Below are 11,215 nucleotides of genomic sequence, written 5' to 3' on the forward strand. Positions count from 1 at the left end.
AGTCCCTCCTTCTCACTCCTGCTCAGCAACACCAGCCCTCCCTCCTGTTCCCCCGCCAGATGACAAGGCTACAACCTCCCCCCCATTACAGTCAGATTTACCAAAGAGTTGAGATCTGTGTGTGAGCTGAGTCAGCTGGAACTGGGGGTGTCGCCTGTACCCCAATATCAGGGCCTGCTCCTGGCAGTGGCCTTTGGGCTGGTGAGTCTGTGCTGGGCTCCCCGGAGGTAACAGTCTTGAGAGATGAGAAGCCATATTCCGGGGGGGCTCCTTTCCCCCCCCAGACAGTTTTGGGGGGTTGGTAGTAAGAATCTGCTGTGCATGGCCAGTCGGAAAGTGAGCTCCCCAGAGTGCAGTTCGGATTGTGGTCCCTCCCGGGGGTAACAACAGCACCCCCTGTGGACCAGAGAGGGGAGGAGTGGAAGTGGGGTCAATGGGGAAACAGGGGCGGTGGGGGGATGACTGGGCAGGGGAGGCTGGAGGGGGCCCCGGGCCCCTAGAGGGACTGGCTGGGGGAACCGCACAGCAGGCGGGTGACCTGGCTGAGCCGGGCAGCCGCACTCTCCTGCTCCTGCTGTAGCCGCTGGTTGTTCTGCCGCAGACTCTGCACTTCAGCCTGTAGTGCTGCCTTGGCTGCCTGCTCCTGGGAGAACATGGGGGGGGTCAGTGGGGAGGGGCAGCACCCCCCCCACTCCCAACCCAGTCCCTCCCACTCACTCGCCATTGACCTTCCCACCCCACAGCCCCTGCCCCCATCTGGCATGGCTCTCTCATGACACCTCCTTCAAACGCCTGCACCACACCTGCCCCGTAAATCCCCTGCAGTGCCTTGCCCCCCGCCCGCCTTCCTGCAGCCTCCACCGCCCTCCGCTCCCCTCCCTCTTTTCCTCACCTTCGCCCCCATTCCCTCTGCACTCCTTCCCAACCTCTTTTCTCCTTCCCTTGTGCACCACCCAACACACCTGCTGCAAGTCCTCCTGCAGCTTCTTTAGCATGGACTCCAAGTGAGAGACCTTCTCCGACAGCGACCGGGACTGATGGCCTCTGGGCAAGGGAAGGAAAGAGCGAGAGACAGAGAAGTGTGGAGATGGAGGGATGGAGAGATTCATAGGATGATGATATGCATCAGTCAGGCTGAGGTCAGATGAGGCAGGGGGAGCAAAGATCCCTCATCTCCCCACAGCCGAGCCCTCTCAGTATCCTCTCCTCCCCATGATTGTCAGAGAGCACCCCAAAGGTGCAGAGCCAGTGAATGTGTCAGCCTCCCACTGGGGGAGTGTTGTGGCACCGCCACTTCAGTTCACTATTCAGCCACCAGATGACCCTGGTGGCTTCATGGTAAACAAGCCCCACAAAGCTGGGATGCGAGCTGAGCGAGAGATGGTTTGTTGCTGTTTTCGCCTGCTATGACTGCATTATCATCATGGAATATGCAAAGGGAGGATGAGAGCAGGGGGGATACAGTGAAATGGGGGCTGGTGGAGGAGAACCCCCCCATCATTCCTCCCACCCCTCTGTGTAGCTTCTTACTCATCCTCGGGGGGCTGCTGGCCTGGGTTCCTCTGGCCACTCCCACCAGGGGGCTCTCTGCTCTCCAGCACGTGTTGCCCTGCTGCAGAAAAGAGGGGAGACAGAGTGAGATTCTCCTCCTCAGACTGGGGGTTTGCAGCTACTCCTGGCCCCAGGCAACTTTAACCAGGTTCTTTGCCTAGGGATATCCCAGCTTTAGCCCCCCATTAACAAAGCCCTTTGCCTAGGGATTTGCTCCTGACCACAGCCAAGTCCTCCACCAGGAACTCTCGGACTCCAGCCCGTCTGCTTGTTTGCAAGCTGGGCACTCCCACCCATGATGCAACCTGAGAATCTGTTGCTCACCTTCCTTCGAGAGTGCCTCTAGGATGCTGTTGCAGGTGGTAGCCAGATTGGAGATGGAGTCCCACTCCTCCTCCAGGGACTCGCCGGCTTCCGACAGAACTGGAGAGGGCAGGGGCGGGCGGGGCAGGAAAAAGAATGGCATGAATGAGGGCAAGGAGCCCAGCAGCTGTCTAAAGCAAGGCCCTTCAGACCCAGAGCCCAGGCTCCCCAGCTTGGGCTAACGTACTAGAACAGGGGTTCTCAAACTGGGGGTTGGGACCCTCAGGGGGTCGTGAGGTTATTACGGGGGGGGGGGTCGCAAGCTGTCAGTCTCCACCCCAAACCCTACGTTGCCTCCAGCATTTATAATGGTGCTAAATATAAAAAAAAGTGGTTTTAATTCATAAGGGGGGGTCGCACTCAGAGGCTTACTGTGTAAAAGGGGTCACCAATACAAAAGTTTGAGAACCACTGTACTAGAAGGTTGTTATCCTCCAGCGGGTTCTAGCCCCACAGCTCAGCCGCAGCTATTCATTAACGTCCGTCCTCAGAGTTAATTAGAGTTGGGGAAAATCTGTTGACCTGAGATTCCCCCTCCCCGCAAGCCCCCTTTGATTTGAGATTTTGTTACAAGTGTGGGTTCTCAACAAAGGAATCTCGAAGGAAACAAATAGGGGTTGATGTGTGAAAACCCGCTTTGGGGCCCCTCCCCACACTTTAGTTCCATTTTTCCTTCCCATCCCCCTGCTTTTTTTTTTTTTTTTTTTTAGTTGGAGAAAAATCCCAGCACAAAGCACCCAGCTGGCATTTAGAGCTGGACCCTGCGCTTGGAAAAGGGAAAGCTCCCTCGATGCTAACGGGACAGGATCAAACCGGGGGTGTGTGTGTGTGCTTGTCTTACTCTTGGTGATGGAGTTTCGCAACGAGAGCGTCCGGGGTAGGAATTTCTCGGTGTCACTCATGTCCGAGGTGGGTGGGGCCGTCTCGCTAGGGGGCGGGGCCTGGCTACCCATGACCCCATGATCGGGGGGAGCCTGCTCCAACGATGTGGGGTCTCCTGGATGGTCCTGGGACAAGACAACACAGTGATTGATGCCTGGAGTTTCAGCCACCTCTGGGGTGGGATGTGGAGGCTGTTTATACACGGAACCCTCACCCAGTACTGAGATGCAGCCACCTCTCAGGTGGGGCACAGGGGCTGTTAAACAGGTTCACAGATTTATTTCACAAATAAATAGCTGCAAATAACAGTGCACATCACGGAACGCCAAGAATGACATTAGTGCACCTGAAACCTCCAGAGCTACAGCACACACCCTGAGGGGCCTGATTGCATCCTGTAGGGGGCAGCCAGGACACACACACACTCACCATTTCCCGCTCAGGGGGCCCCTTGGGTGTGGCTGCCAGGATGAGGTCAGGTGTGGGGTCAGGTAACATGGGGATCTCCCTGCTCTGGGACCTGCAGAGGCAGAGGAACAACACAGCTGAGAAAAAGGGGGGGAATGCAGAGGGGGATAACAGCTGATGTGGCGAGCCTAGGAGGGGGGTGGCAACCAGTCCATTGGGTGGTATTTGGATCTGGCGGGGAGGAAGGAGTCCTAGGAGGCTGCGGGAGTACTCACTGCAGGTTGGGGGCTAATGGGGGTGGGGTGAAGGCGGGGATCTGAGGAGGCAGGGGGCACTCATGGTGGGTCAGGAGACTGGGGGGGTGGGATGGAGGAGGGGGTCCCAGGAGGCAGGAGGTACTCATGGCAGGTTGGGGAGCTGGGGGGAGAGCGTGGGGGGGTCAGGGGTGGGATGGAGAGGGGCACTTATGGTGGGGCAGAGCGTCAGAGGGGGGATGGAGGTGGGGATCCCAGGCGGTGGGGGGCACTCACTGCAGGGTGGGGGGCCAGGGTGGGATGGAGACAGGGTCGCAGGAGGTTGGGGCACTCATAGTGGAGTGGGGGGCTGGGGTGGGATGGAGATGGGGATTCCAGGGGGTGGGGGGCACTCACGGCAGGGTGGGGGGCCAGGGTGGGATGGAGACGGGGTTGCAGGAGGTTGGGGCACTCACAGCGGAGTGAGGGGCCGGGGTGGGATGGAGACGGGGTCGCAGGAGGTGGGGGCACTCACAGCAGAGTGGGGGGCCGGGGTGGGATGGAGGCGGGGTCACAGGAGGTGGGGGCACTCACGGCAGGTTGGGGAGGGCAGTGCCCTCGCTGTGGCTGCGCAGGAACTCGGTGCGCTCCTCAGCCAGGCTATGGGGGGGCCCGTCCTGCAGGGAAAGCGAGCGCAGCAGCTGCAGGGTGGCCGGTCTCAGCTCCCCCTCGGGCCCCGGGCCCCCAGCCGTCCGGGGGGGCTCCCTTGCCGGGGAATCACTGCGCCGCTTCTCCTGCAGGGACTTCACGTATAGCTCAGAGAAACTCCTGTCAGAGAGAGACGATGGGGCAGGGTCCCAGAATCCCCTGACCCCCATCCCACTGAGCCCCCCACATCCTGCCCCACAGCAGCCCCCAGAGTGATCCCACCCCATTCAGTCCCCACTGACCCCTGCCTCACAGCACCCCCAACAGAGCCCTACTCCCTGCCCCACAGTGCTTGCCACTGTCCCCCATTCTACCCCATCGCACCTTCTACCCTGCCCCACACAGCTCCCTGCCACTGCCACCTACCCCCACTGTCCCCCTACAGTGCCCCTCCCCAAGGATTCCTGCCCCATACCACCCACACCCCACCATGCCCCCTGCTGGGGACTCTTGCAGTCAATGCTCCTGCATCCTTCCCCAGAGCTCCCCACCAACACTCCCACCCTGTGCCCCACAGCAGCTTCTCCTGGAAGCTCCTGCTCCCTCCTGCTAGTGTCCCCTGCTGGGGACCCCCAGCCCATATGCCTGAGCATCCCTGCCTGTAACCCATACCCCTGAGTGACCCTGCTGGGAGCTCCTGCCCCGTGGCACCCCTTGCTGGGGACCCTCCCCTCTCAACACCTCAGGAACCCCCAGCTGGCACTGTGCTCACCTGCGGGGCTTGCCATTCTCGTCAGGAGGCACCATGGTGACAGTGACTTTCTTGGCAGTGCGCAGAAGCTCGGTAGTCTGGGCGTGGCTGAGCCCGGGCAGTGCCCGCTCGCACACACGCACCAGCCGGGCGCCAGGCTGCAGGCCGGCCTTCTCCGCAAAGGTGAAGCGCTCGACATCGGTGACAAAGCCCTCGCTGTCCACCTGGAAACCCAGCTGGCCCAACCCATTCCGCAGCAGGGTGAGCTCCCGCGTCTCGCAGCCCCGCGTCACCAGCTGGGGGGAGAGAGAGCATTGGGGGGACTGGCTGTGCCCCCTGTAGAGCACCCCTCCCAGTGCTCCTGCCCCACTCCCTGCAGCGCCCCCTGTGGCAGAGGCCAGGGCTGGAATAGCCGGGAGCTCCCCTGCAGTACCCCCCACCTGCCAGTGGCCCAGGCCCTACCTGCAGCCGGTGCACAATGTCCTTGACCTCGTCCCCTTGGCCATCAGGGAGCCGCACTGAGACGTAGTCCCCGGAGCCGTAGTAGAGGTCCAGGCCGCAGTCGGAGTAGGTCCAGGCCAGCACGTCACGGCAGGAGCAGTTGAAGATGATTCGCTTGCCTTTGGCCTCAATGAGCACCAGGAACTCGGCGGAGATACCCAGCAGGCAGGGCAGCTCGGGGGCGGCCCGGTCTCCATCCCGTGCCCGCACGCTCCACACCAGGGCCCCGGCACTCTGCAGCTCCCAGGCCTTGGCCCCCTTGGCCCGCTCCTTCCTCTTGGCACCCAGGGAGAGCAGGGGCAGGCGGGAGGAGGAGGCCTCCAGGCTGGTGGTGGTAGCATGGCTGCGCGCCAGGTCCTGCAGGTACTCCTGGCGTGTGCGGGTAGCCATGGCGTGGAATTTGCCTGACCGCTCAGCCGCATTCTCTGCATTGATGGCCTTGGCCAGCAAGAAGTCCCGGAAGGCGAGTGTCCGGGGGAAGCGGTGCCCAGCTGGGATGGGTGGCCCAAAGAGTGGGATGTCCTTGGTGCGGCTCACTGCCACACTGGGGAGAAAGATGGGAGTCAGGGCATGGGGCAGCTGGGGGCAGCCATGGGCTCAGCCAGCGACAGGGATGATGGCATGGAAGGAGGCAGGTACGGAGGGAAAGACCTTGGCACATGCACCACCCCGTAGTTAGCGCACTCAGCACATGCTTCCCTTCTCCACTTTAGGTGGCACACTCAGTGAACACTACCCCCTTCCCCTGTAGGCAGCACACTCAGCACTTGCTCCCCCCGTCTCCTGTAGGTGGCACTCTCAGCGCACGCTTCCCCCTTCCCTGATAGCAGCGTGCTCATCCTTCTCCTGTATGTGGTGTGCTCAGTGCACACTCTCCCCTGATCTGAAGGGGCACACTCAGCGCATGCTCCCCCACCTGGAGGCAGCGCTCTTGGCACACGCTCCCCCATCTCCTGTAGGTGGTGCGCTTGGCACATGCTCCCCTCCTCCCCTGTAGGTGGCACACTCAGTGTGCGGTCCCCTCTTCCCTGTTGGCCGTGTGCTCATCCCTCACCTGTAGGTGGTGCGCTCGGTGCAGGGCTCATGCACGCGCACTATGATGAAGACATGCTGGAAGTGTGAGCGGATGGTGCGGGGTGTGAAGGGCTGTGCGCCTGGCTCCTGGAAGATGATTGTGACAATGTCGTTGCCAATGTGACGCTTCCGTAGCAACTACAACCAGAGAGATGGTGTTACTGCGGCAACGGGGAAGGGCAGGATCTGAGCTGGGCATGGGGTGGGGATGGAAATCAGGATGGGAACTCCCCCCGCCCCCCCGTTTCCAGGTCACCCACCCCTGCCCCCCTTTCCTGAGCTGCCTGGACTCTCGATCACTCCCAGATTCTCTTCCTGCACCCTCTGGATTCCTCCTTCCAGAAATCCTTCCCTCTGGACCCCTGGTGAAAACCAGCACCCCCTCCCCTGTGCCAGCCCCATCCCAGTGCCCTGCCCCCACCCCTCACCTGCTGGCAGTTGTTGGGCGTGTAGGGAAGCATAGTGGAGACGTGGAACATGATCTCATAGTCCTGGTATGTGGTGTACAGCGAGTGGGTGCCCGTGGAGTCAGCTGGGGGAGACACAGGATGGGAGATGTCAGTGGGATGGGGAGTGGGGGCATTATTGGGGCAGGGAGAGACAGGGACTCAGCAGGAGGTAGCAGGGAAAGCCCTTGACTGGGTCGAGTGGAGAATGCAGTCCCCTCCTTCAGAGCCTCCCCACCCCCTGCTGCCAATGTGTCCCCCTGCCCTGGAGTGAGGGAGGGACTCTTTAAGACCAGGCTCCCCACCTCATGGGGTGGGCTGGAGGCTGGCAGAGGGCAGCCTGCTATGACAGCTCCCCAATGTGTCTACTGGTGCCAAATGGCGGGGGCAGCTGCCAATGCAGTCCAGTCCGCTTTCAGCCCTCCTGGCCCCTTTCCCAGTAGCCCAACCCCACTCCTGTTCCCCTCCCCCAAGGTCTGGCCTTGTATGGTGCCCACCCAATATTGCCTTGTGCCTCCCCCTAGATTGCCCCCTTTCCTGGGTCTCACCCTCCCTTCCACAGAGTTTAAAGCCAGAGGGGACAATTGTGCTCTTCTAGTCTGACCTCTGGCATAACACTGGACCGCCCCCCCCAAAATCCTGGTTGAACTAGAGTGGATCAGACATCGAGACTGGAAAATGAACTAGAAAAACAGTCATCGAGACTGGAAAATGTCCAAGGGTGGAGAATCCACCACAGCCCTGGGGAAGCTGTAACAGCAGTTACTGACTCCCACTGTTAACAGACTGTGCCTTAGTTCCAGTCCAAATGGGTCTAGCTTCAACTTCCAGCCACAGGGTTGTGTTTGACCTTTGTCAGCTGGACTGAAGAGCCTCCGTTACCCCAGCTCTGTTCCCTGTGTAGGTGTTTAGGGACAGTGACCAGGTCACCTGTTCAACTTCTCTTTGATAAGCTGAGGAGATTGAGGTCCTGGAGTCTCTCACTGTAAGGCAGGTTTTCCAACCCCTCAATCATTCTTGGGGCTCTTCTCTGACCCTTCTCCAATTTATCCACATCCTTTGTGACGCTGACGTGCGGGCCCCTGCACTGGACATGGACCTCCAGCGGCGGGCGCAGCGGTGCCAGATACAGGGGTAACAGAACCTCCCCACTCCTAGAGATTCCCCTGTTTATCCATCCAAGGATCATGTTAGCCCTTTGGCCGCAGCATGGCACTGGGAGATCCTGTTCAGCAGGTTAGCCCCTCCACACACCCCCGCCCCAGTCCTTTTCAGAGTCGTTCCTTCCCGAGACAGAGTCCCCCATGCTGCGAGCATGGCCGGCCTTCTTTCTGTTTACAGTTACCACCCCGGTGCCCCCTCCCCACACTCACTCTTGGTGTCAAGCTGGGCACGGTACTTGGTGAAGCCGCGCAGCTGGACGTGCTGGCCCAGCAGCTCCAGGAACTCCTGGAATGGGGGGCCGGCCCCCTCGTTGTTGTACATCTCCTCCTCGGAGCCCTGCCCCGCCCGGCAGTACAGAACTCCCACCTTGCGCTGGAAACTCACCTGCGGAGGGGCACAGTGAGGGGAACATGGGACCAGCTGATACAACATCCCCAAACTGCCCCGATTCAACCCCCCCAACACAGCAACCCCCAATGGGACCCCTGACAACCCCTCAAAATACCCCACCCCCCAACACAGCAACCCCTGATGGGACCCCTATCTCAACCCCCCAAACTGCCCCAATTCAATCCCCCAACACAGAAACCCTCAATGGGACCCCTAACTCAACTCCCCAAAATACCCTGACCCCCCAACACAGCAACCCCAGTGGGACCCCTACACCCCCAAAATACCCCGACCCCCACAACACAGCAATCCCTGATGGGATTCCTAACTCAACCCCCCCAACATACACTGACCCCCCGACTCAGCAACCCCTGATGGGACCCCTAACTCAACCCCTCAAACTGCCCCAATCTCACCCCCAATGTAGCATCCCTGATGGGATCATTGATCCAACCCCACAAACTGCCGAGACCTCTCAACACAGTGACCCCTGATGGCCCCCTGAGCTGACCCCCTCAACATGCTCAAGCCCCCTGACCCAAGCCCCCGACAGAAGACCTTGATCCAACTCCCCCAGAACAACCCTTCAGGACCCCCCATTCCCCAACCACCCTGATCTAACTCTTCCTGAACTTCCCCTCCCACAGAGCCTGCCTTCCCTTCTTGCCCCCAGCTCCCTCACCATCCCTACCGTGGTACCCCCCATAGTGGGCAGGCCCATGGCAGAATCCCTGTGGCACTCCATCACTCACACACTCACCCCCTGCTCGTCCAGCTTGAGCAGCGTCTCGGGCACCTTGGGTGAGTTGGATGCCAGGCGCAGCCCCTGCAGGTTCAGGTCGGGCAGCACATGCTCCAGCAGCTTCTTGGGGGACAGCCCGCGGGCAGCGGGGGGACGGGCAGTGGGGGGCAGCGCCTCCTCCAGCACTGAGCCTCGCAGCGTCCGCAGCTATGGGGAGGAGAAGCCGTGGGGGGTGGGGAGAAGGTCAGGGAATTTTTGTACCCATGCATAGCCCCCTGACTAGGACTCCTCCCACAGCACCAGCTCTCCAGGGCAGTGTCCTACCCACAGTGTCCTGCTCCCCCTGGCAGTGCCCCTGTGCTACAAGCTCCCCCCAGGCTGTGAGCTCCCTCTGGTGGTGCCCACCTCGCTGGTGCGCAGGATGAAGCGGTAGTTGTACTGCAGGCTGGCACCCTCCTTCTCCTTCTCTTCACGCCGCAGCGACACGGCCACCACTCCCAGGCGCTCATCCACCCCGAAGAAGTTCTGATGCTCTGTGCCAGGGGATGGGTGTTTGTTAGAGATGAGCATCGCCAGGACTGCCCCCAACCTTCCCCACACATTCCCTGACCCCCCCAAATGCCAGCCCCATGAACCCCCACTTTCACCTCCCCCCCCCCGAGTGCCAGCCTCCTGCCTCCCCAGCCTTTGCCCCCCCAGGACCATTTTTCTGCCAGCTCACCCTTGTGTAGCAGCACTCAGAGCAGCTGGCCCATGCCCCCAGCTCCTTATGTCCTGTGTCCCTTGTTCCTTCCTCCCCACACCCTGTACCCCCCATACATTCTGCCCCCTGTGTCCTACTCCCCTGCCCCGGCTCACCCTTGCCATAGAAGTATTTGCGGTAGTAGCTGGCGCCCAGGTCGGCATACTCAATGTAGTGGGTGGCCCGGCTGCCCCTGGTGGGGTAACTCTCCCGTGGCTCCTCCAGCACCGACACGGCCGCATTGGGCAGCTGCCCGGCGCCCCCTCCTGCTTCCTGGCGCCGGCCCAGCCCCCGCTCCTCCTCACCCCCAATCTCATTGCGGAAGTGGGGGCAACTGAGCACCAGAGGCCCGTCCTTGCCATCACCTGGGTCAGGCTCCTCAGGGACAGGGGTGGGGGCAGGCCCTGCTGAGGCGGCTGAGGCCCCTGTGGTGATGTTACGCACCCGGCGCCCGGCACTGCCCTGGCACCAGGCCGCCTCACCTGGATCAAAGAGGATGCTTTGCACATCATAGTGGGCCAGCTGGCGCACCCAGATCTGTGGGGGGAACTTGGGGGGCTCTTCTCCCCTGTCCTGCTCTGGCACGGCGGCCCCAGCCCCCTGGCTGTCCCGCTCCCACACCTCGTCTCCTGCGAGCCCCAGCAGCACCAGGGGGTCCCAGAAGCGCCGGGCGGCTGGGCTGCTGGCCCGTGGCTCCTCGTGGCTGTGGGCGCGGGTGCGGGGGGGCCCCGGGCCTTTCTCGATGGAGCTCAGGCTGCCATAGTCCCGGTGCAGCCCGCAATCCCCACCCCCCACCAGTGACGAGGAGGGGGGTGTTCCGTCCCCAGGCACCCCCTCCCCAAGGGTCACGTCACTGTTGCTGCGGTGCATGATGTGGCTGGCAGGCCTTAGGGCCAGGCCAGGGGGGGTGCCATGCCCCCTGGGGAGCCCCTGGGTCACCTCACTCCGGGGGGGCCGCAGGAGGGGGGCTGGGATCCCCTTGGCTTCGAAGGAGATGGAGGCCAGAGGGGGCCGGGCAGAGTGGCGCCGGATTTTGCGGACGAAGAGGTCATCTGACTGCATGGCCCTCCCCCCCACCAGCACGCCCCCCCGGAAAACGGGAATGAGACGGCCTGGCGGACGGAGAGGTGTGGCCGCCAATCACATGCACGCAGGCTTGGGGGAGCGAGAGTCAAGGAAACAATCCAATTGGCTGGGAAGGACAACTATGTGCTCTACCCCTTGCCAGTCAGCTTTCTCCTTTATGGCCACTGGCCGTCAGTGGGTGTGGCCCGCCGTCTCATTGGATGAGAGCATCATGGGGAGCCGCTGGGGAGGCGC

At 61.6% G+C, this 11,215-nt stretch overlaps 1 protein-coding gene across 1 annotated transcript; it reads right to left on the reverse strand.

Annotated features, from left to right (window-relative positions):
- Window positions 1–496: 496 nt before the first annotated feature.
- SIPA1 (signal-induced proliferation-associated 1) lies at window positions 497–10,957 on the reverse strand. The gene is made up of 15 exons (XM_065407723.1): window positions 10,012–10,957; window positions 9,559–9,686; window positions 9,172–9,360; window positions 8,231–8,405; window positions 6,840–6,943; window positions 6,392–6,549; window positions 5,299–5,881; window positions 4,858–5,132; window positions 4,032–4,265; window positions 3,226–3,316; window positions 2,756–2,921; window positions 1,876–1,974; window positions 1,531–1,612; window positions 963–1,044; window positions 497–643 (listed from the first exon to the last, which is right to left on the reverse strand). The coding sequence occupies exons 1-15, from the start codon at window positions 10,955–10,957 to the stop codon at window positions 497–499; spliced, it is 3,459 nt and encodes a 1,152-aa protein (XP_065263795.1).
- Between the last annotated feature and the right edge of the window lie 258 nt (window positions 10,958–11,215).

Source organism: Emys orbicularis, chromosome 7 (genome assembly GCF_028017835.1).
Source record: "Emys orbicularis isolate rEmyOrb1 chromosome 7, rEmyOrb1.hap1, whole genome shotgun sequence".
NCBI lineage: Eukaryota > Metazoa > Chordata > Testudines > Emydidae > Emys > Emys orbicularis.